Consider the following 25,958-nt stretch of genomic DNA (forward strand, 5'->3'; position numbering starts at 1 on the left):
AGAAACTTAATTTTTGGCTTTTACTAACATCTTAGTTTCTGGGCTGTACAGTTTTGTGGCAAAATTTGACAGAATTGTAGAATGTAAGTGGTTCTGACCATTCTACTCTCCCCAGTTCACACTAAGGGTATGTCTATACTGCACATTCCTTACAGCAATGGGTAACGTATGTGCGCTTCTCACCCCTGTAGCATGGGCATAAATAGCAGTCTAGACCATGAGGCATGGCTTCGGCGAGTAAACACACGCCTGAACCTTTAATGTATGTACTGTACATGGCTCTCTATACACACAAGCAGTTGGAAAAGGCTGCAGCTCTGGGGAAAAGCTCCAGCACCTCCCCACTATACTGCAGCAGTTAAAGATAGGAGGAAGATAATGCTCATCACGCTAACATGAAACTTGGCCCATTTCTTCTAGCTCCACAGGATGATCTTCACAGATGAGCAACATGCAATAGCATAGTTCTTCACAGTCATGCTACCAGAGGTAAGCACCACAGAAGGGCCAGCTTCCTATTTAATTAGTCCTAGGATCTGCCATAATGGAGCCTGACTTCCCATTAAGAGTCTAGGGCTCCCAGTGATTTGCAGTTCTTATCACCTGCCTGAACTGCCCCCAATCCCTTTCCTTTGTTGTGAAGCATGAGGAAATCACAAAGTAAGCCCCCCAGTTTCCTTTAGGCCCCTTGGAACACCTAGCCCAACTTTTTCAGAGCAGTATGTTTCATTGGTCAGAACACTGTTTTTCTAGGTAGTTGCTCTATGCAAAACATGCCCTTACTTGGACTTATATTGCTTTTTCAGAAAAATTTATCTCACGGTAGATATAGACCCCCAAATTGTTCTCCAATTTTGCACTTAAAGAGCCAAATTTAACTAATTAAATGACTCCTTGATCAATGTGGTTATCTTAGTTTATGTTTTAGGCAGGAATTTTCAGTTTTTTTCCTACTATGATCCTACATCCTCAAATCCTTCAAAGTGCCATTGGAAAAGTCATAGAGACACCAAAGTTCTATAGCTCTCCCAGGCTTCTGGTGAAAAGGGAAAACTTTACTTATGCTCATCCTCCATAATGTCCGTGTATTTTCAGAGACCATGCAACACATCAGGCAGATAACTGCTTTGTCTGACACTTTACCCACTCTGCCTACAAGACACAGCTCATCAGAAAGATCTGCCAAGGAATGCTTACAAAAGCAACTACTAGTGGCTCTTTACTGGGGTCATGATCCACAGACTGGAAACCCTCTTTAGGTCTTTTACCCCCCTTTTTCAAAGCAGGATTAAGGTTCTGTTGAACCATAAAGCAGGGCTGCGGACAGAAAGCGATACCTTATCACAGTCGGGAACTACAGCCTGACAAAAACTCACGAAGATGAGACTAGTCAACTTGTACTTCAGTAACTCAGAAGGCATCATAAGCATGAAGATTTATTTTGATGAATTACTTTCTTACGTGACTCACATTAACATCAAACGCTTAAAAGCAAGGAAAGAAGTAATTAGATCATTAATCTTACACTGTTCAAACATTTTATCCTTATCCAGCACAGAAAATGAATATTTTATCGAACTGTAACAACCTTAACTCTGACCCCAAAATAAATACTAATATTTATGCCCATATTCTTAAAATGTAAACACAAAAAATCCTTCTGAATCAGAAGTAATTAATAACACTTATTGATTAGCCTCACGTGTAAGTCCACATATATAGTCATTCTTTTCTAACGACCCTCATTATTTTCAAGAAACATCAGTCAGTCACTGGTGTGTTATCAAGAATCAAACTGCCAGCTGACAAATAGGAAAAGTGGGTTAAGTATATTTAGCCCTTTAAAGAAATGAAGCCAAGGTACAAATGTCAAAGACGCCAGGCCATGGGTCAGAGCTGAGGCTCTTGGGTGAGAACCACAGAATCTGACATACATCACGTGCTAGTTAAGGGGGCCAGGGACAGATTTCTCCCGTCTTTCCCCTGCTCCGGTCTGGGTTGCTGAATGACGTCACCGGCACGCTCTTAGCTAATTTTTCAAACCAGGCGTTGGCGACCGAACCGGGACAGGCTCGCGGGATGCTCCGCGCGCCGAGCAGGGAGGGGTGAGGAGCAGCCGCCCCTAGCCTACAGCGCGGCCGCCCCGGCCACGAGACTGAGCCTCCAGCTCGGCTGCTGAAGTGGGAGGGGGCCCCGGGCAGGCGCCACAAGCCGAGCGCGTCACTCGCAAAGACCGGCCGGCCGCGAGCTCCTGCGGTCGGAGCCCCGCATAGCCTGGGGGAGAAGGGCAGGTAAGGAGGGGAGCTCAGCCGCGCGCGGACAGCAAGACGGACAAGCACCCTCCGTGCTTACCATAGCTCCCCGCTTCCAGCCACATCACACTTCCGGGAGCGAGGGGGCGGAGCCGGAAGGGACGGTGCTTAGCTTTCTCCTGGTTGGTCAGGGAAGTGCCGGTACGTGACTGACAGACATCATTGAAGCCGCTGCGCGCTCTGATTGGAGGTGGCCGCCAGAGGGGGTGGGGCTAGGAGGTCACGACTGTGTCGGCGCGCGGCAGCTGGCGGTTTTGATTGGCTGCAGCAAGGCCCCTCCTCTTCGGGACTCGGGAACGCGGAAGCGGGCTGTGGCAGTGAGGTAGGGAAGTGAGGCGCGCACGGGGCTGGGTACTGTCCGCGGGAGCGGGACGGGGAGGCCGGGCCGACTTTCTGCCTGAGCCTGCGGGCAGGCGGCCCCGGGCCCTGCTGTTGGGCTGGCCAACGAGTTGCGGGTCGCGTCCTGCTCGGGTCGTAGCGCTGGCGGCGCCCCCCGGGGCAGCGGAGAAACTGCGAAGCAACCGATTCACTGCGTCCGCGCTGCCGCCTTGGTCTGCCGGGGCGGGGGCATATAACTGAAGCAGGGGAAGGGCAGGGGCCTCCCAGGGGCTATCAGAGCTGTGGGGTAATGGGCACCTTTTTCTCCACCAGCGACGGGGGGATTTCTGGGGGTGGGAGCGGAGTGCCGGGGCCTTACCTCTCTCACCCCGCCTGAGCAGGGTCTAGGGGTAGCAGCGTGGGGGTAATTCCAGAAGCAATGCTTGGGTTGTGGGGCAGTGGCTGGGACGCTGTGCCCCGCTCTAGCAGGCGTGTGTGTGGTAGCATTTCAAGCCCTGGTAGGATGGTTTTTTCTTCCTTATCCTCTAGACTGGTCCATCTATGCATTGGCATAGATCAGGGGTGTGAAATACAGTAACTCCTTGCTTAACGTTGTTTCCAGCTTACATCCCTGCTCAATTACAGAACATGGTCCATTTAAAGTTGTGCAATGCTTCGCTATAACGTTGTGTGCTGCATGCTTTGTCCACAGCTGGCAGCCCCCCATCAGCTCCCCTACATACACCCCCCACAGTGCCTCCTGCCCGCCTGCAAACCCCACAGATCAGCGCCTTCCCCCGCCTCCTGCACGCAGCAATCAGCTGGCTTGCAATGTTCAGGAGGGAAGGGGGGAGGAGCAAGGACTCCATGCACAAACCAGCTGATTGCTGCGGGGAGGGGGGAGGAGCCAGGACATAGCCTGCAGAGTAAAGGGGGGGGCTTGGAGGGAAGGGGTAGAGTGGGCGGGCCGAGGGTTGAGGCCCCCCACCCATGCTTGCAGAGTAAGGGAAGCTGCTGCTGCGCAACCTGCTTCTGCTAACCTACAGCACATTCAGCTTCCTTGCCTGCCTTATTGTCTCCAGCGGGCTGTGCCTGTGTGGGGTAAGGCAGGGGCACCTTCCAACGATAGTACTGTACTGTATGGCAAAAAAAATTTCCCTGGAGCCTAACCCCAACCATTTACATTCATTCTTATGGGGAAATTGGATGTGCTTAACATCGTTTCACTTAAAGTCGCATTTTTCAGGAACATAACTACAATGTTAAGTGAGGAGTTACTGTGTCCACATCCTTGAATGACATTGCTATGCTGACCTAGCCCCTGGGGTAGACAGTGCTAGGTTGATAGAATTCTTTTGCCTCTCTGGGAGGTGGATTAACTACAGCAGTGGGAGAACCCCTCCTGTCAGCATAAGTAGTGTCTACACTGAAGCGCCACAGTTGGTAGCCCTGCTCCGTTCATTGGCTCAGATGTCTGCTTTTACGTTAACGGTATGAGTGCACTTGGTGTACATGCATCAGACTTGGCCTCCTTTTGCCCTCTTAAGATAAAAGCTGCTGGGATGAAGAATGAATCTCTCCTTTTTATTGTCACTGAGTACCTGTAAATGAAGAGTTTTTCTTGCTGTTCAATGCTGGGCAAATTGTTTCTAAAGTTAACAAGCAAAGATTCATATATACAGATGCAGGTCTTTACTGGCAAATGATATTCCATTTAATTTAACAGCTGTAAACTACCATTGTAATGGAATATTTGTCATCTTTTTATCCTCATCTGTAAGAATATATATCACCAGCTCCCATTCTCTAAATAAATATCTGCTTTTTTTTCATACATGAGAGACCTATCCTAGAACATCTTGTTGTTGTTTCACTTCAGACAGAACAAGCTATAGATACAAAATCCAAGAACTGTAATTGGGAATCATGCGATTAAAACCCCACCTGTCTCTTTGAAAAAATAGGGGCAGCTCTAATACATTTTTGTGAACGTTTCTGATTTAAAGGATGCATCTGATTTTCCCTTGATTTGTTTTCTAATTCATAGTAGAACTGCTTGGTATCCTGTAGAAGACAAGGGAACCTGTAAAGATTTAATTTATCATGCTTTGTGCCATGACCATGATACGGTACTTAAAATATTTTCTAGTATTTGTGAACCCTTGCATGGTTACTTCTTGTTGTGTGAAGTGCGTAAAGTGAAATAATTTCTTTATAACCGTGACTCAGAAATGGAGAACTTCAGTGCTGAGGTAACGTCATCTTCTACTTGTTTTATTTAGGGTATGTCTACACTTCCCACATTACAGTGTGGCCGGAGCTCTCCTGGCGATAAAAAATAAATTCCCTGAACGAGGGGTGGTAGCTTTATTGCCGGGAGCACAGCTCCCGGCAATAAAGCGCTGTCTATACTGGCACTTTTCAGTGCTAAAACTTTTGTCGTTCGGGGGTGTTTTTTCACCCCCTGAACGACTAAAGTTTAAGTGCTGAAGATGGCTTTGTAGACACAGCCTTAATGAATTCATCAACAGTGGGACTTATAGTTTTATTGTAAAATGTGATAAAGCAAGGAATTGTTTTAATGAAGCACAAAAAAGAAGGATATTTTAACAACTGGTTTGGTTTTGCAGGTATATTTAGAATGATCCTCATTGTTCACTACTGGAAGTACATGTGACAGCAGAGTAGACTTAGAAAGAAAAAAAGAGGTAGATTCATCATCGATCAGTCACCCCTGTTCAGGTCTTACTGCGGCTCCTGTGTGATTGCTCATTTCCTTATCTTCCTTTCTTTTGTGGAAATGCTACCTTGGTGGGGGTTTTAAGTTTATGTGCCAGACTTGAGGTCAACTTGGAAATGCTTGAATAAAGATAATATTTATGTGTGTCAGGGCTACAACACGTTTTCTCACAACTAACTATTAAAAGGCACACATTAATTAAAACCTCTTAATTTTTTAATTGCTCAGTGTGCTGTTTTAGGTTGTTGGCTCCCTGAAATCATTATATGCATTAGGAAGCCTGTTAGATTATGAAATCCATAGTAACTCTTTCATCTGGCACCTGATTTTGAAGAGGGTCTACATCTACCTCCAGGGTCTTTGTAGTGGACAGGATTTAATTTGCTGCCTCACAATGAAACTGATGTGGTGTGTATTTGTTTTGTAAGCAGGTAGCTTTGATCCTCTGAGGAATTTCAGTAAGACAAGACTATATGTGTGAATGTCAATTTTGGTGGAAGAGCTTTATCATGAATATTCTATTTACATTAAGATGACTGGATGTTGCTGTCACCACTGATCTGTTTTCTGAAAGTTTATTAAAGAACTGAACATCATTTTCCCACTTTCAAGTTTGCTGGTGCTTAAATAACTTTAAAAGCACCAGTTCAAGAATGATAGTCTTGATTTGGGGCCTCTCTTTTTTAAGGTTCATACTTCAAGTGTTGGACTTCCTAGTGGCGTCAGTCTAAAGACGGTGGGAGTCTTCATGCAATACAGAATCTTGTGACAGTATTCTTCTATCACTGGAAAAAAAGGAAGAATAATTCTACCCCACCTGGATATCAGTTGATTTCCTGTGAAATGTTGCTTTAGGAAGTCAGAACATGGCAATATAATTTATAGAGATTTATGGGCCAGTGAAACAAACGTATTCAGCAGCTTTTACATTTAAACAAATAAGTTGCCCTGACAGTGCAATCTTTTTTTTCTCCCCCCCAAAGAACAACTTGGCTTTCAGTGGCAATTCACTATAACCAAAATTGCAATGCATTGAAATGATTTGGAACTTTTTTCAACATCACTAAACACAGAATTTCACTTTTAAGAGATAATCACTACCGCATACAGCTTAGAGTCTATAGGAAAAGTAGAATATTGTCTTCAGTTTAATTGGAAATTGCAGAGGAAATGTAGGTTGTAAATACCTAAACTGGAATTTGACTAGAATATTAGGCTTAACATCTCTGCTCTTGTAGATAAAGTGCCATGGGATCATTAATAATCCTGGATGCTGAGGATTCCAGTAATATCTCATTTGAAAACTGACATCTCCAACAGCACAATGCCCCTTAGGTTGGTGCTATGGTATAGGTTCAATGCAGATTTGAAGAGTGCCACTTATGAACTACCAACACCACATCCTGCAATAGTTTTCCTCAACGTTTTCCCATCCAAATATTCACTGTGTCTAGCTTAGGATGGAGACATCTGGTGAGATTGCAGTCTTTGATCCAAATGCAGGCATAAAAGATACCAGCTGCCTGTTTTTTTTTTTTTTTTTAAAGAGTGAAATAAACCAGTTTTAATGAGTAGTGTTTGGTTTCTGTTTTGTAATAAAAAATAAGCAGCAGAAACTCTTCTGTTAGTTGTACTGTCAAATACAGCTGAAAGTGAAGGGCTTGCTCTGTGTTCCATTTGAATTGTTTAAGCGATAGAGCATATCAATGAATTTGCTGAAAAGTGTCTATAGAATAAGGTTTTAGGTTGCCGTAAAATGCACACACAATCCTGAGTAATGCGTGTCAAGTTGTACATGATGTAGTTTTTTTAGCTCCTGGCATTTTCTTCTCCTTTCATAAAGGTTAACAGGATCTTGAGAGGGAGAAGAGCTGTTTTAGATTAATAGTAACTAAAATGAGACTCTAGTGAAAAATACCATGGTGTTTTGACATGACAGATACATGTGCATGTGCTCTAGAAAACGATTGCATATACATAAGGGCAGAACAATCATTTTGCATACTGATAAAGCAGTGCATCCTGAGACATGGTGTGGAACCCTGCAAGTTTTACATGAGCAAGTCTAAAGCTGGGAATAAGGGTGTGATTTATTTAAATCAGTTCATATTTTTATACCACATCCATTGCTAGTTTTTATTGCCTTAAAATAAGTCCTGAAATGCATAAAAAACGTGTTCATGTAGCTTGCCGCAATTTCAAATTATAATTATAAATCGATGAATAGAATATAGGGGACAAAATTTATTCTGAGCCAGAAAAAACATACTTCTGCCACTTCTGCTATAGGAATACACATGGGGTGTGTGTAAGGCTAGTAGTGTGACTACACACCTGATTAGAACTGTTTGCTTCAGACAGTGTCCTCAATTTTATGACCAGGAGTCATGTGTGTAACATTGATTTCTCCCTTCCTCCCTTAAACTGCTTATTTCGTAGAATGACAAGGTGGATGAGGTAATATCTTTTGTTGGACCAACTTCTGTTGGTGAGAGAGACAAGCTTACACAGAGCTCTTCTTCAGGTCTGAGAAATGTAATCTGTGTGTTCCACATTGTATTTAGCTGTGATAGATTGTTTAATGTAAATAGTTGACATTTCAAGAGACCATTCAAGGTGAAGTGTCATGTTTTGTAGAATGACAAATCACAAGGCCCATGCAAATCAACACCCAGTGTCAGTAGCATGGTATTCTGTGAATGACATAAATAGCTGGTGTACCTGTCTCAGATAGGGTTTTGATGAGAATGTTAAAGGCACAATGGAGATTGTGATGGCTGGATGTGCGAGTGACCGTCAGTGGCCAGCAGGTGGGACCACACGTGGCATCATTTCTTCATGAGAGTTTAATAGTGAGGTCGCAACAGTTAAGGACATCACAGATGGTGTCAGAAGAGGGCAGCTGTGCTGAGGTCTGTCATAAGGTTTACTGCAAAAATAGCTAGGTGTTTCCTACCTAGCTTGGTCAATAAATTGTTGAATTCAGGACAGCTCGAAGAACAAAAATTTGCAATGACATATGGCAAGTACATTGTACGTTGATATACCATAAGAGAGAGATTCAGACAATAGCTATGCATTATTATCACAGCAGTGCAGCAATATGTATTGCAGTCTTGACTCTTGAGCACAATACAATACCTCAGCATATATAGGGGCACAGAACTATATGTCAAAGAAAGTTGCAATGACATGTTTAATGGCTGTATGAATGATGCTGTTTGGAACAGCAGATGCCATATTCCTTACAACATTAGGTAGGCCTTTTCCCAATAGAAAATGCTATTCAAATATGTCTGAGACTTTCTAGCACATGTACACACAGGTAGTAGCCAGATATGCTATACATCAGTTTGTGCAGTTTCCAAAGGGATATGATATATAATAAATACGCTTCTAGTGCACCCCTCATAGTTGTATTTCAGTACCAGGCATAAAGTCTCAAAGGGCTGGATTTCTCAGCTGTTTAGGTGCCTAAAAATGAAGATAGGTGCCCAGTGAGATTCTGAAAATGTCACAGGTACCTGTGCTATCTTTAGACGTCTAAATACCTTGAAAAATCTGGCCCGAAGGCATTATATTGCTTCAGACCTCATAATTTGAACAAAGCACCTAGAGTGTTGGACATTGTTTAACAGAGGATTGAAACGAGTGATGACTTACCTATCCTCTGTTTGTCAGAGGGTGGAGATGGATTTCAGGAGAGAGATCACTAGATCATTACCTGTTAGGTTCACTCCCTCTGGGGCACCTGGCATTGGCTGCTGTCGGTACACAGGATACTGGGCTGGATGGACCTTTGGTCTGACCCAGTATGGCCTTTCTTATGTTCTCTTAAATGAACAACCTTGACCATTGCATTTCATTTTGTTCCATTGTATCCATGATGTGAGCCTCACTGGATCATACATCATTCTGTCTGGATGCCTTCTCATAGCATACACGTGTTTCTGTGCCATTTGGATGTGACTGACTTTTGATGGTTGTATTTGCATCTGTTCTGGGTGGCAGATTCTAAGTAAGACATTAACTAAAATGTACTCCTTAACCTATATTTTGTGGGTATTGAACCTCATAAGCCTAATCTGTCAAACTAGTAAAGAAATTTCAATTTAAATTACTTTCCTTGAGGGATTTTTCTGGCATGTGGGAAATAGATGCCAGATCTTGCTATTGGCCAATGAGAGTTTTGCATGAATAAGGGGAACAAGATTTAGCCAGATTCAGGGATGTCCTACTTCTGGAAAGGTAGGTAAAATCAGCTAAATTTATGCACAAATTCTATCTTGAGCTGGTATGAATATCTGTGTGGGTAATAAGGTTCAGTTGACTTCCTCAGCTGTACATCTGGCAAAGAATGGACCATGGTAGTTGTAGTTACTAGGAAAAAGATAGAAGAATAAAATAAAGCACATAAATAAGGACTAATCATGCCCTAGACTATGTCCCACTACACAACTAGGTTAGAAGGCTATTTCTAAAATAGACAATAATGGTATCACAAGCCATATATTTAAACAGCTTCAGCATGCTCTTTGAAGTCCAGTGCAGACCATCCCAAAGAGCATCATTCTAGAAGAAAAAAAAATAATAGAGTAAAGCAATTTAGCAGAAAGGCACATTACTTTTTGAAAACTCTGAATCTTTTGTTACATTATCTTTCAAATTGTTTTTGCCTTTTAGGAAAAAGGTTAAAATTATCTGAAAAGGTAGAAAATTTTGCACTAAAAAAGTTCTGTTCCTTACTCTGATACTGACTTTTGTGGCCTTGTGCAAGTTACTTAGCTTCTCCCCACTCCCTACCCCATCCCCCAACTCTGCAATTGAGACAATATGTAGTTTTCTAAAGTGTTTTTTTGGGTTCCTTGGAGGAAAGGCCCTGTGTGTGCAAAGATTATTCCTAGAATTAAATGTTAAAGCTATTACTATGATATAGGCCTTTTTTCCTTCTGTCGTGAGATACTACTGGATTATTTGTGACAGCAAATTGATGTGAGTTTAGGAGACATTCAAAAGAGAATTATTAAAAAGTTACTGTAGTTTGCTAATATAACGCAATAGGTTTTAAGGAATATTAACTCAACATGAGGAGATAACTTCTGACTTACACAATAAAGTATTTTCATCAAATGAATAAGCAGAGACCACCAAGGTTACTCCCTTCAGAGACGTCCTAGTAACCTTACAAAAGATTGTTTGATAAAAGGTACTGAGGGATTGAAAGTTTTGGGAATTATATCATTGGAATAATACAAACAATCCTACATCTGCTACACAGACTTGTAGATGAGTTTTCAGTCTAGCATTGTGTGAATGGGTGTCCTCAAACAGACCAGATGGATAGATCAGAGATGGGGGGAGGGGGAAGTCTGATCTTTAGCTGTAATTGGTTCACTCACACAATGACAGCGGGAATGATAACTTTGCATAAGGACAAAAATTTAGCCAAATCATTTGTTTATATCAGAAGAAAAAAATTAATGTAAGAGTAAAGTGAGGCTGTCTATCCTATCACAAGCTGCATTTGTTTTTACAAATAAGGCAAATAATTATGAAAGGGATTGTTTGTTTATATGTCTACAAAAGGATCTTACAGGCCACTGTTTTCAATATAGTAACTGGACAGGATAGAGGGAGCACAGGGGTTTCTATATGCAGTCAGCTGTGTTCAGCTTATGGAGGAAGTTTTTTAGTGAATCTTTCCTAAGGTTTTTGTATCTGGACAAATTAAAACAGTTTAGAAAGTTGCTAGAAGCAAATTGTATTGTGTGGATTTATATTAAATTTCACCACATGAAAATTAATCTTGAAATAAAAAAGTAATATTGGGAGTATTACTTAAAATGCCCATGGATGCAATGAGGACTGTCTGGGCTGAAGCATTAATTTCAATGAGAGACATGGATGCACATCAGAGAGCAAAATTTGTCACTTGCTTCTCCTTTCTCCCTCCCTCCCTCTCCCAATATCATCAACAGTTTTTTCACTGGAGTACCACTAGGATAGATGGCAAAGAGAATTCTCAAGACAGGAGACTCAGTTTTGGTAGCCTCTTGAACACACCTTTAGAGAGAACAAGAGAGCTTGTTTTCCCTTATCCTTAGTCAAGAAACTACATTTCTTCATGCACAGGTAAAAAAAATATATATTTTAAATATAGGGAAATACCTTTCTTAGATCTTGTCTACACTAAGGATTTCATTATCACCAACCCCAAGTATTATAAAAGCATGACCCAGACCTCCAAAATCATTTGATTGATTGAATCATTTGATTCAAATCATCATTGATTTTTGAGCCTTTATGTTACACTTGAGTCATATCTTCCAGCTTTTCTCTGCAAACATGATGGCTAGAAACTTACTTTTTTTGGGTAAATGCAAACTGAGCTGCTCGTATAATCAGAGGACTCAAGGAGCTGCTGCTTTAAATACCATGAGACTAGTGATAAAATCTTGACAACTGGCAATACTGGATTTTTTCCTAAGACTTTTCCACCATGGCTTACAACATACATTATTTTAGTTGGAGTTTTATCATGATTTCGTCTGCTTGATGCAAACCAAATAAAAGTTGATTTTTAGCTTTACATGAACATGCTTAACAATGCAGTGGGCAATGCATAACACTAGAGAGCTATATAGTATTAATAACATTTGAAACGTCATGGTAGGGTAGTAACTGCAAACTAAACAGGAATTGATTGCACAGATTGAAAAATTGTTTTTTCTGTGTATGGTATATTTAGTGCTTAAGTGAAGAGTACACTGAAAATTAAGGACCCAGTCTTGAAAACACTGAGGCCTTGTCTAGGCTATGATTTAAGGTGTGACGTTAGCACGTTAGTTAACTAACCCAATAATGTCACACCTTAAATCCTAGCCTAGATGAAGCATTACATGGTCTTTACCATGAATGTTCCCATTGAAGAGAATGACTCTGCTTGCTCAAGAATGGGCCCTAATACTGTTAAAAAGTGAAGATTGCTGAGAATAAAGCAATATAGGTAGTAGCAATTAAACAGAATTTTTTAAAGGGATTATAGCACCTATGTGGTAATAGAGTCCCTGGTTCAGTTTAAAATTAGTTTAGTTTCAAACATTCCATGGTTGGTCGCTATTTTGAATTATTTTACTTTCTTGATAAAATGCTTAGAAGGCCTGACCAGGTTCAGCGCTCTGCTGCATAGACTTTGTACAGATATACAGATATGTTCCCTGCCCTACAGAGTTTACAGTCCAAGGCTCCAGTTCTGCAGATGTTTAACTGCATGCAGTATGAAAAGTTCAGTTGAAAACAATGGGGCTATTCACTGTGTCCAAAGTTAAGGATATGCATAAGGTTTGCAGGATCAGGGCCTAAAATAACCTCTTGTGTTTACGTCTCAAATTACATAAGATAATGTGTTTTTTCCCTCCCATAGTGCATGTCTGTGAGGGGAGTAGGAGTAGGTGTGTAACTACTATTTTTTAATTAAAATCTTGTTTTCACGTTAATAAAATTTTCCCAAGAACCTTCCAACCTCTCTCTTTCCTTGGGTAACTGGCAAAGTGTTCAAGAGCCAAAATACTTAAATCCTATACCAGAGTATTAACCATCTTGTTGTTTCCTATCTATTGGTTTAACTCAACTCACTATCTTAAATGACACACACACTCTCTTGTCTTCTTTAGATATCTTTATGTTGCTCTTGAGCGTTTTCAGGATGTCCTTGTAACACATTGACTTACCGAACTGGACTCTTAAAGTAGTAACATTCGAAGGATTAATGCTTACTTTTTTTGCTTTTATGGGATAGACTTTCTGGTCTTTGAATAACCCAAGTATATCAGACCTCACCTCTAAGCAAGACAGATTAACAGTTGTGTTATTACAAATTCATTAATTTAAAATCAGAAACACAGCTGAAGAATATTGAATGATCACCAAAGCTAGGTTAGTTACTGACTTGTAACCCAAATGTAAACATAAAATCAATATTATCGAAGTTTATCCCTCTTCATACTTAATAGTATCATTAGTTGGAGCAGTGGGAAAATAGGCTACGTTGTCTTTCTGTAGTTTTATCTTTTTTACAGAATCTACGCTTTCCTTCACTTTTTTAAAATACCCATTCCTAATAATTACTTGTTGTGGAAAGAGTCTTTTGTACATGAGATTTTGCTAGGTTAATATAATACAATGTAATGGAAAAAGTCTCTCCATAAAAACTGTAACAGCAGGAAAAGTATGAAGTAGATCACCTATTCAGTTCAGTCAGGTGTTAAAGTCTAGCTAATTCTATTTAAAGTGTAGCTAGGACCATTTAAATGTACAGCAGTCTGAGAAAATAAACCTGAGTAGAAGAATTTTAAAAAACCAAACACATCCTTCACTGCTGTTAGATCATACCCCATTCCGTCTTTATTCTCTGTCTCTTGTCTTGCTTTCTCACCCTCCCCCAGACTTTTCTTTCTTCCATACATTTTCAGGTATGTCTGTACAACAAAGGTGTGATTGTAAACAGAAAGGCATACCTACACTGCTTTAAATCTATCCAGCACGGGTAATGAGTAATGAAGAGGTGGGGGCAGAGGGTTCTGCTCAGCTAGTAATCCTAGTACAAGCCTGCCAGAGACCCTTGGTATGAACTTGGATTGCTAGCCTGTGCTGAAGTCATTAGCTAGATTAAAGATAGCATGGGTATACCTACCCACACTACAATCACACTTTTGTTTTATTGTATAGATATACCCATAGTCCTTTGTCTCATCTCCCCCCGACTAAGGCTTGGCTACATTAGTTTTTGCACTAGCGTAGCTACACCGTGCAAACTCTAGTGTAGATTCACTGCTTCACAGTATTTAAAAGAAAAAAAGAAAACCACCACCAAAAATCTTACACCAGTCTGTCTAGATGACAAACATTGTTTTAAAACCAGGGTCAGCTGCACCATCGTAAGTCAATTTTTAGTGTGTACGCTAGCGGTTTGCACTGGTGTACCTATGCCAGTGCACAAAACCCAATGCAGACAAGGCCTTACACACGGGCTTCCTTTTTTCCACCCTGTGCCTTGGCACAATTGAGTGATTATTTCTGATGAGAGGAGATAAGAAGTGTTGTAATTTACTGGTGCCTCTGGTGACTCAGCAGTGTTAGCCTTGCAAGTTCTGTTTAAGGGCTTGCCTAGGTAGAACTGTTCAGGCCACACTACTTCTGAAAGAGAACATTTACACAGCGTGTATGCTTTTAATTACTTGTCTTAATTTTCACAGCTTTAGTTAGTTTGCCTTAACTCTCCTGAGTGTTGCTGTGTAGACGAGCCCTAAGAATAGGTATAGCAGTTACATCTTAGAGAAATCTGTATGGTTGGTTGTGGTGCAGTTATTTTTAGAAACCAATCCTGCATTAATAAATGCAGTTGACCGCATCAGTCAGTCATCTGACTGCATCTTATCTACTGTCTATGGTTTATAATCATGCAAGAAACAAAATCATTTCATGGTGTCAAAACATTACTGTGCTCAGGCTGGGTCACTGTCTGTACATCGTGGTGAAGTAATTGAACTGCTTGTAGGCTCATAACTTTCAGGACAGCCCAGAGTCTGACTCCAATTGTATCTGATTATACACAGGGTAGGGGCAGCTTTTGAAGTCTTATCTGGAGGTGGGATTAGGGTTGCCAGGCATCCAGTTTTTGACTGGAACGCCTGGTTGAAAAGGGACCCAGGTTGCTCTGGTCAGCACCACTGACCAGGCTGTTACAAGTCTGGTTGGCGGTGCAGCAGGGCCAAGGCAGTCTCCCTGCCTGTCCTGGCTCTGCGTAGCTCCCAGAAGTGGCTGTCAGATCCCTGTGGCCTCTAGGCGCAGTGGCAATCAGGGAAGCTTCGGCTCCACAGCTCCTATTGGCCAGGAACTGCGGACACAGAGCTGCCTGGTCGCCCTGGCGCCTAGGAGACAGACATGTTGGCCGCTTCTGGGAGTCGTGCAGAGCCAGGGCAGGCAGGGAGCCTGCATTAGCCCCGCTGTGACGCCAACTGGGAACCCCCTGAGGTAAGCGCTGCTTGACTGGAGCCTGCACCCCGAACCCACTCCTGCACCCCAACCTCTGGCCCCAGGTTGGAACCCCCTCCTGCACCCTAACTCCCTCCCAGAGCCCACACCCCAACCCTCTGCCCCAGCCCTGAGCTCCCTCCCTCACCCAGACTCCCTCCTGGACCCTGCAACCCCTCCCACATCCCAGCCCCCAGCACTGAGCCCCTTCCTGCCCCCCAAACCTCTCATACCTCTGCCCCACCCCAGAGCCTGCCCCCCCCAGCCAGCCCTCACTCCCTCCCAACCCCTGCCCCAGCTCTGAGCCCGCTCCCACACTCCAAACCTCTCAGCTCCAGCCTGGAGCCCTCTCCTGCACTGATTAACCTCTCATCCCCTACCCCTACCCCACCCCAGAGCCTGCACCCCCAGCTGGAGCCCTCACCCCCTCCTGCACCCCAACCCCCGGTCCCAGCCCAGTGAAAGTTTAGGGGGACAGGGGGAGAGCGAGTGACTGGGGGGAGGGATGGAGTGAGTGGGGGGGGGGGGGGCTCAGAGAAGGGGTGGAGCCTCGGGTAGGGGGTGGGGCAAGGATGTTTGGTTTTGTGCATAGAAAGTTGGCAACCGTAGCTGGGATCACCAGAAGGCCTTGCTAGTAGGGAAAGGGCTAGGACATAGCACCAGGCCTGTTGAAACTGTTCCCTTTAAACCCACGTGCACTCAGCACTGCAGCGTGCTGACAGCTTTACCAGCTCAAGCCTTGTCTACACCACGGTTTTGTGAGCAAAATAGCGGAGATGTACACACTGCAATGCTACTTTTGTCGGCAAAATAAAACCACCTTGACAAGAGGCATAAAACTTTTTGTGGCAAAGTTAAAACAACAAAGTGTCAGTGTAGATGCTGCTGTTCATTATGTCGCTATAACAGGCCTTCCCCAGTATCCCACAATGCCTGCTGTGACTGCTCTGCTCACTGTTTTGAACTTTGCTGCCCTGCAGGCACAGGCATGTTACACAGGCATGCACCCTTCCCCTTTCAGAGCTCTTGGAAGTTCTGACAACTGAGTATGTCACTCCATTCTGGCAGCAAAATGCAAATCATTAAGGTGGAATCCTGCTTTCTGGCACTCAGGCTGCTGCTGCTGCGAGGCGGGGACTGCTGTGATGTGCAGAGACAGGAAGGGAAGCGGGGGCTGATGTTGGGGTTGGTGGCCCTCTCGGCACCGGATTAACTTTTTGTGAGCCCAGTGCCAATCATATTTGTGGGCCCACATTGGGGAAGTAGGGCATGTGATGGGGGGTGCAGAGCGAGGAGCCGGTTGGAGGCAATGAGGCAGATCGCAGGCCCAGCACAAGGGCACTGTTTACAAACCCACAACTGCTAGATGTACACTGGCCCGCCCAGCCCTGCGCTACCAGCATGCCCCTTCCACACTGCCCCCTGTCCAGTGCCCTGCCCTTATGCCTAGCACATGCTCACCCAAAGATTTCCCACAGATCCCTATGCCCAATGCCCCCAGACCTGCTTTGCCCAGCACCCCCTGCCCAGAGACTCCTCCCGCTGACCTCCCACCACAACTGCACAGCACCCTGCACACCATACCCCCTGCCCAGCTCCCCCACCCACAGATCCCTTACTGTCCAGCACCCCCTTCACAGTCTCACCATCACAGCTGTACAGCGCCCCATATTTCTGAGGGAATTCTGCATCAAATTCTGTGCATAGAATTTTAAAATTCTGCAATTTTCTATTTTTACAATAAATAAATGTGGAAGCTCCACCATGGCAGCGGGGAGCACTGGCTGAATGGAGGTGGGAGAATACCCTTCAGCCTCCTCTCCTCTCCCCTGCCCCCCCACTCCGGGACAGGGACTTGGCAGTGAGGCTGAACCTGACGCAGCACAAGGGCCATGCCTGCCACAGAAACACCCTGGGGTCCTGCCCCTTTTGCGCCAGGCACACCAGATGTGGGCAGGGAGGCTTAGTCTGGCAGCAGGATCCAAGTGCAGAGGGACTTAGTGTGTGGGGATCCAGATGGGGGCAAGAGGGTCTGTGTTGGGCAGTCTGGTTGCAGACAGCTCAGTGGGGGATCTGGATGCACAGGGAGGTTCCAGGTGCAGGGGCAATGGGAGTCTGCAGGGGGAACCAAGTGAAAGTGATTGGAGCTCAGTGGGGAGAGGGTCTGGGTACAGAGGAGGTGGGGTTCATTTTGGTGGGTGTAGGTGGTTGGGGCTCAGTGAGGAGTGTGTCTGGGGTGGCTCGTTGGGGTGGTACAGATACAGGGGAGGTGGGGCTTGTGAGGGTTTGATAGGGCTGCTTAACGGGGGAGCCCCAGCTGCTGCCAAGGGGATCCACATGCTGGGCCCCCGCTTTCCCCATCCCCTTCTCTTCCCCACCCCATGTCCCTTCCCCACCATTCCATCTCCTCCCCATCCCACCCTCTTCCTTCCCCACTGCCTCTTTCCCCCTGACTCTGCTTCCCCCTTCCCCATCCCATGCCTCTTTCCCACCACTCCATCTCCTCCCCAGGCTTGGGGGGCAAGGCGGAAACCACCCCCCAGCACGAGCCAATGGAGCAGGCTGGGGCTGGGTCGCCTGGTGATTGCAGGGTGGTCCCGATCCCGCACTCATGGTGTGGCGGGAATTGGAGTGACCTGGCCCCAGCCTGCTTCGCTCTGCTCCCCTGGCTCCTAGCCTTGGGACTGGGGGGCAATGGGGAACTGCCCCCCAGCAGTTCGGAGCGGGCTGGGCCACTCCACTTTGTACCGCCTGGTGAGTGTAGGGAGCGCCTGACCCCCTCCTGCAGTCGCCCGGGACGTTGCTCAGGAGAAGGGGTGGGGTGGGGGTGGGGATGGGGCGGAGCCTAGCCTGAGTGGGAAGAAGCAGGGTGGGGGAGGAGCAGGGGCGGGGGCAGCCTTTCTGGCTGGTTCAGCCAGCCGGGGGATCGAGCTGGCCTTCTGACTCTGGGCCTGGCGCCATGGTAAACCTGGTACTGGGCCCTCCCTCCCCCTGTCTCAGGACTGGTTGATTCCGACTGCTGTGTGAACTTAAAGAGACAGCATGCCGACACACTCACTCTTCCCCAACACCAACACTTCCCTAATACACACTGTCTCTCACGTACACACTCCCCACCCCCCACATTCCCTGTCACACACTCTCCCCCACATACTTCAGTGGAAAAGCAGCTGGCAATCTAGTAGGATGCCCATGGAACGATGGAATTGAGAAACCTGCATCATGTGACACTACCTGCTGCATGAGGCATTGCAAACCCTTCCCAAAGCACCCTGCAGCCAGTTGCACAGTGGAATAGCTGCTAGTGTGGATGCGCTCTGCTGACACAAGGAGCACAGTGACAGGTTTCAGAGTAGCAGCCGTGTTAGTCTGTATCCACAAAAAGAACAGGAGTACTTGTGGCACCTTAGAGACGAACACATTTATTTGAGCATGAGCTTTCGTGAGCTACAGCCCACTTCATTGGATGCATAGAATAGAACATACACTAAGAAGATACATACATACATACAGAGAAGGTGGAAGTTGCCATAGGAACTGTAAGAGGCTAATTAATTAAGATGAGCTGTTATCAGCAGGAGAAAAAAACTTCTGTAGTGATAATCAAGATGGCCCATTTAGACAGTTGACAAGAAGGTGTGAGGATACTTAACATGGGGAAATAGATTCAATATATGTAATGACCCAGCCACTCCCAGTCTCTATTCAGACCCAAGTTAATGTTATCTAGTTTGCATATTAATTCAAGCTCAGCAGTTTCTCCTTGGAGTCTGTTTTTGAAGCTTTTCTGTTGCAAAATTGCCACCCTTAAGTCTTTTACTGAGTGGCCAGAGAGGTTGAAGTGTTCTCCTACTGGTTTTTGAATGTTATGATTCCTGATGTCAGATTTGTGTCCATTTATTCTTTTGCGTAGAGACTGTCCGGTTTGGCCAATGTACATGGCAGAGGGGCATTGCTGGCACATGATGGCATATATCACATTGGTAGATGTGCAGGTGCATAGTATGGACATGCAACAGTGGTTTAATTAAAGCAGTGGCTGTACATCAGCATAACTTTTGTCGACAAAACTCCGTAGTGTAGACAAGGCCTGAGTCAGCTAGTGTTAGCAGGGGTTTACAAAAACTGGGACAAAAAGCTTTTTGGTAATGTTGAATGCACTGCAAACGTTTAACTAATGTCCAGGAAGAATGATATCTGCACTCTACTTTTCAAGGCTCAGTAAATATCCTTTCAGTGTCCAGTAGTATAAGGTTAGTGATATATTGAATAGTTCAGTTTTAGGGCAAAAATCACCGAAAAATTAATTGAACTTTTTGCAGCTTTTCATTTTTCTTTATTCAGTACATACATAGTAAAAGCACATATAAAAGAACTGTGCACTAATGACTGCAAGGCCTTTTTCTAAATAAGTAATTTGCTAACAGTTAAATACTATAAACAGATACTGATAAGACTTTGCTTGACAAAACATACTTTACAATAATATCCAATTAATTTAGTGATAGAGATGCATGCCATTTGGTTTAGAAAGACTCTAAAATGCAAGTTTAGGAGTTGCTACTCTAACATGATTTTACTTGTATAATATATGAGGTCTCTAAAATGTTATGGAAAAGTGGCAAAATTGCTTTTTTAAAAAGAAAAATGCAAACTAACAAAAATCCCTCCCGATTTTCTCACCTTTTTCTGCTCAATTTTCTATGCTATCATCTCTTTACTGGTCACATAATATACGTGAAAACAGTGACCTTGTCATTAAACAAACACTTTCAGAACTAGATGCCAGTGCTCAATATAATTGCCTTGTTTAGAGATTGGAAAGGATAAATTATTATAACTCATAGCTGATAGAATATTGAAGCAATCTTGTGCTATGCTTTCCTAATGAGTACCTAGCCACCCTCTCTGTTCAAGCAAAATAGCAGTTTTCCTTTGATATGCCCGTGCTGTGTCTTTGATACAATTGTTGGACTGCAACTTTCTTTTCACTGCAGTGTAATCCAACATACCTTAATGCTTGTAAAGAAAAACTAATATTGAAGAGCCAAGTTCCTTAAATACTACCCCTTGCTTGGTATCCAGTGTCTGGGGGGATTAAAAGTTTCTTCTTCTTCTTTTTTTTTTATAAAAAAAGCTTTGAAAGTGTCAGAAAAATTAATTAGCAAAACAGTGAGCTGACATTTACTGAAAAACAGTGAGTTGCATGCAGAGCTTTAACAAAGATTGAAAATTTATACAAATGTCTTATTTTTCCTGAAGACCCTCTTCTCTCCCCTCTTCATCTCCTCCCCTTCCCCCCTTTCCAGTGCGCACAATAAGTAGACATCAAGTTGACCAGATCTGAGGTACCAGCAGTATGGCACAGGAACAGAGACTCCCCTTTGGCTGTTTTAATTGATACTGCAGAGGCCTGATCCAATACCCACTGAAGTGAATGATATTATGGTATAAGGCCCCATTCCTGCCTGCACTGTGTGCCACAAGGGCAGGCCCCTATACGTACACAGAGCCCCACTGAAATCAGTGCTCATTGCAGAATTGGGGCATTAATGCTCTATTGGACTCAAATCTTGCTGATTAATGTATTAGGTGACAAACCAGACAAACTTCTGCCAGCCATGAGATTCTTAATTTCTTTATCATACGTAAGTCTATCACGTTTGTTGCCATTTTGCAAAGCACATGAATATCACAGCTAAAGTTCTATACAAATAATTTTTCCGTGTAGGCTGTATAAAGCAAAATTAGTACGTTAAAGTAGCAAATACGTTTTATTGGAAAAATCAGTGGCAATCTCTTCCAGTTTCTAAAGGTAAAATGGAAAGAAAACTATAACAAAGCTGAGGGAGAGTGTGTGTGTGTGTGTGTGTGTGTGTGTAAAATGTAGGTATGCTTTTCAAAGCAGATGCCTTAGGAAACCATTTAGTAAGATAAAACAGTCTAAAATCCAGGCTTATTTTATTTATTATTAGGGCTGTCAATTAATCACAGTTAATTCAAGCGATTAACTCGATTACAAAAATTAATTGAGGGTAACAGAGGTGGCAGTGGAGCAGATGTTGCAAGCGTCTGGGTACAGACCTGGTCCTTGTGCTGTGTGCTGCAATGATGCCAGCAGAGTTAATACTGGAGTGGCATGGGAAAGTGTCCTATTGTGGTAGAAGAGATAAGGCAGCCCTTTCCAGAAAGCTTCTGCAAAGGATTGTAGAGTACCTCCATGAAAGCTTCCTAGAGATCTCCATGGAGGATTCCAGGGCCATCCCCATGGAACAGTCGTTTTGGGAGAGCACCCTCTGCATAGCTGGAGTGGCCACGGGGAAGCAGATACCCACTATACCTCCTTTTTTGTTCATATCATACATAAAAAATAATAGCATGTAACCCCTAAAGTTTGATTGGAAATGTGTACTCACCAGAGGTGCCTTTGATCACACTTGGTCGCTACCTGGTTCTTTGAAGGGATGGGCTCCAGGGTTAAAAGCAGTTCTTGGCTGTTGGGGAGAATGGATCCTCCGCTTGTCTGCCTTCCATTCTCCTTCTCCTCTTCCTCTTCCGTGTCAACAATGTTCTCCTTGTTGTTGCCCAAGGTGGCCCGGGATTCCTGGGAGGTATCCATGCTGCCTTTTGGGTTAGTGGTGGGGTTGCCACCGAGAATCGCATACAGCTCCTCGTAAAAGCGACATATCTGTGGGGCAGAACCAGAACAACCGTTTGCCTCCCTTGTCTTCTGGTATTCTTGCCAAAGCGCCTTTATTTTCATGTGGCACTGCTCAATGTCCCTGGTGTAGCCCTTCTCCCTCATGCCATGCGTGATGTTGGCATAGATGTCAGTGATTCTTCCGCTGGATCAGAGCTCTGCCTGCACACACTCTCTTCCCCACTCAGCAATAAGATTCACCACCTCCTGTGTACTCCATGCTGGAGCGTGTTTGTGGCCTTGAGTCTCCATGATCAGCTGTGCTGGTGAGCTCTCCACGCTGATCAAACAGGAAATGAAAATTCCAAAGTTCACAGAGCTTTAGCAGGGGAGGAGCTGTTTCCTGTGTACCTGGCTGCTGTGCAGTGGAGTTGAAAGTGCTCTTCAGAGCAGTCAGAGTGGAGCACTGTGGGATACCCTACTGGAGGCCAATTCATTCGAATTACACAATGCAGTGTCTACACTATCCCCATGTCGACCCGTGGATGTCGAATCAAGTGCTATGCTTCTTGCAGAGGTGGAGTACAGAAGCCAACTTTACAGGCAACTTAGGTCGACAGAAGGGACTCAGTAGTGTAGACATATTATTAGATGGACTTAACATGGCTTCCATTGACCTAACTTTGTAGTGTAGATGAGGCCTTAGGGTATGTCTACACTGCATTGCTAACCTACATCTCTGGGCCCTGGGCTTGTGGATGCAGTGTTTCCAAGCTTGTGCTTGAGAGTCCACACTGCATTGTAAACTCAGTCTTACTGTTGCTGGCCTCAGGTCTTTCAGCTGTGCTAATGTGTTCATACTGCACTGCAGACCTTCTGACTTGGGTCTGCTGCTTGGACCCGAATCAAAGCAGGACTCATGCTCTGAGCTATCCTCTACCAGCCTGCTAGGATCTGAATCCTTAGTGTTTTCTGACCTGAGTCAGACTGAGTTGTGTGTTGATGGAAGGGGGCTTGGGCTCAAACCTGAGTCAGAGCTTGGACTTAGGGTGCAGTGTAGACGTACCCTTTGAGTTCTAAGGTCCATTGAAAGTCAGGCTCTTTAGGTGCTTTTGCACATGTTATTCTTTGAAAAAGCTGGCGTCTCCTTAATTTGATGTCTGGCAGATGAAGAATGCCATTTGCAGTCAGCCAGCACCATGCTTGACAATGGTATTAGAATCTAATAGATTCCACCAGATTTGATACTTTTTCTCCTCCCCTCTTTTTATCTATTCTCTTCTTCCCCTTGCCTTTTCCAACCTCTAAATCTCTCCTCCCTTTCTCTCCTGCTACCTCTTAGGGCTTATCACACATACTTAGTCTTGGAAAGATTAGATTTTTATTGGTAAATGTTGGTAAACATTGATTTACACACACACACACATTGATGAAAAAATATTTCCAATGATAATTGAAGTTTACAGATAAACAAAGTAAGAAAAATGCTGTTTAGAACTTACTAGTTTTTGTGTAAGGATATTTACTTTGTATATTTTGACATTTGATGTTGACAGTTTGTGTTTTAAAAGTTATAAAGCTTTAACTTTTTGAATCTCAACATCTACTGTCATTCAATAATTGTCTGACCCCAGAACTTTGCACAACTGTAAAAAATTTAAATTGACAAAGAAAAAGCTTAACAATAAACATTATTATCCATCAAAATCATATATAAAAAAAGAATTCTACCAAGCCTACACACAAGCACTTGATCAGGTCTGACGATAACATTTCATCCAGTAGAAAGCTGTGTTTGGGAAGCCAAATAAACACAGAAGAAAACATAGCATACTATTAATACATAATTAGTACTGTTTAATTTTCCAAAGTCTGTTCAATTTTTTAATCTTTATAACACCTCTTTGGGCATGGGGAAATGGAGGAGTGTTCCAGTGCCATGGAGGGATTGTCAGAAATGTGACTAGATCTCAGGAATTCGTGGCTTCAGCCCTTGCCTTTCTCAGTCTATGCTATATGCAGGCTTAATAGATCTGTATGACAGAGCTTCCCCTTTACTTTTCCTGTTAATACAATACAGCACTGTTTCTTTTTTTTTTTCTCATTTCCTAAAAATCATCCTTTCAGATTTTGTCTTTTTAGGGTATTATAGGGGAATAATCACTCTTTTTAAGCTTGTAAGGCAGCCAAATTGTTCTCAAATGAAGTAACTGCTTTTGTTTTTCATCTGCAAAGATTTCAGTTGTATGAACTGACTTAATTTTACTCTCTTTCCAGGTAGTCAGAATTTACTTAACGTATTCTATTTCTGGGACAAACTTCCAGAATTTGTGTTTTGAGTGATACCCACAAGCGTACCAGTGCAGCTAGGCTGCTGTAAGATTGCTCATGTAGCCTCTCTAATCCGATGGAAGAGAGCTCTGCCATTGACATAATAAAACCACCTCCGCGGGCATCGGTAGCTATGTCCGTGGGAGAAGCTTTCCTGCTGACAGAGTGCTGTGAACACTACCACTTATGCCAGCAAAATTTATGTTGCTTTGCGCAGTGTTTTTTTCACACCCTTGAGCAACATAAATTTTGCCGAGATAAGGTAGTGTGGACATGGCATTAGATTTGTATATAAATTTGTCTGGGCTAATTTAGGATACAGCAGCTGGCAATTGGGCAATCCGTCTAAAAATACCTTGTATTCATATTCCCTGTTCCTCACTCAGTCACCAGGGAAGAGCTGCGGCCATTTAGCTGCTACTTGGGACCAGCTGGCTGGGCTCTGATCTAAGTACTCCTTTTCTATGTGCTTTCTGTTTCTGTAGTGCCTTCCTGGCAGATCTGTCTTTTTCCTCTGGAGAATGCAATCTGGGAAGAGTACTTTAAAGGGCTTCTCCTTCTGGGAGTGTGGGAAGAAGGGCTTGTCTACATGGGAGTAATACCCTTACACCAATATAACTATAGTGGTTTAATTTCACCATGTGGACCCTTTCCGGAATAAGAATGTCTTTTTTGGTTTAGCTTGAGCTGCTTCCAAAATGCCTAAAGTAAATTAAAAAAACCATCCTCATATCCTGGAAGAAGTGTCCACAAGGAGAGTTATCCAAGTCTGACTGTAGTTCTTTAAATTCACACCCTGTCTTATGCTTGTATAATTTCTTTGTTTAGACAAGCCATAAGAGGGGAATTGGGCAGATTCAGCCAATTGTTTGGCTCCCACCTATCTATCCAGCAGTATCTGAGTGGGATGGACCTGATGCTTCAAAGCGAAGAGAGAAGCAGCAGGATGACCTTGCCTCCAGGCTGCAGGGATGATCAAAGCCTGGGTGGTAAAGTTCCCATTGGCTGGAGTGCTGGACTGGCTGTGGTTTGCACTGCTTCCCCCTATTTTATCTTCCCCTGGTGACTGCAGCATTCTGTTTCTGAAGAGAGAAGGTTGCTTTAGTTTTTTGCAATATCTGCTGTGATACAAAATGTCTGTATGCTGTCTACCTCAAGGGTGTGAAACACTGATCCTTTCTTAATAATGAGGAATGGGGTTGTTTGATCTTTCCCCAGTACTTCTGCTGGCTGCAGGGGGGAAGGTTGCGGGGGGGGTGGGGTGGATGGGAATTGGCCTGCTCCCCTTTCCCTAAAGCATCTAAAAAGCTTCACATTCCACAGCTGGGTTAACTTCTGCTATCTTTCCCTCAGATTATGTCTGAGGGCTTGTCTACACTTACAGGACTGCAGTGGTGCAGCTATGCCACTCTAGCGTTTAGTGAAGACACTACATATGCTAACAGGAGAGGTGATAATTATGGGTGATAATTATGTCGATGGGAGAAGCCATCCCATGGACATAGCGCGATGGTCAGGGATTTTCCACACCCCTGGGCGACATAGTTATACCGACATAAGTTTGTTGTGCAGACCAGGGCTGAGA

At 43.9% G+C, this 25,958-nt stretch overlaps 2 protein-coding genes across 4 annotated transcripts in view; one reads left to right on the forward strand and one right to left on the reverse strand.

The window, feature by feature from the left end:
* The window catches only part of TMEM167A (transmembrane protein 167A), a 29,554-nt gene extending 27,098 nt beyond the window's left edge, over window positions 1-2,456 (reverse strand). Inside the window, exon 1 of the mRNA XM_048849580.2 lies at window positions 2,353-2,456. Within this exon, the coding sequence (XP_048705537.1) occupies window positions 2,353-2,355 (3 nt within the window). The 5' untranslated portion in view covers window positions 2,356-2,456. The remainder of the gene's footprint in view (window positions 1-2,352) is intronic.
* The window catches only part of XRCC4 (X-ray repair cross complementing 4), a 290,800-nt gene continuing 266,881 nt past the window's right edge, over window positions 2,040-25,958 (forward strand). Inside the window, exon 1 of one of the 3 annotated variants that reach the window (XM_048849577.2) lies at window positions 2,040-2,291. The gene's annotated coding sequence lies outside the window, so the exon portion shown is untranslated. Of the gene's footprint in view, window positions 2,292-2,546; window positions 2,635-2,660; window positions 2,938-25,958 lie in introns of those variants that run through there. The other 2 variants (XM_048849575.2, XM_048849574.2) reach the window with 2 other exon arrangements.

The sequence above is a fragment of the Caretta caretta genome, chromosome 5 (assembly GCF_965140235.1).
Source record: "Caretta caretta isolate rCarCar2 chromosome 5, rCarCar1.hap1, whole genome shotgun sequence".
In the NCBI taxonomy this organism is placed as follows: Eukaryota; Metazoa; Chordata; order Testudines; family Cheloniidae; genus Caretta; species Caretta caretta.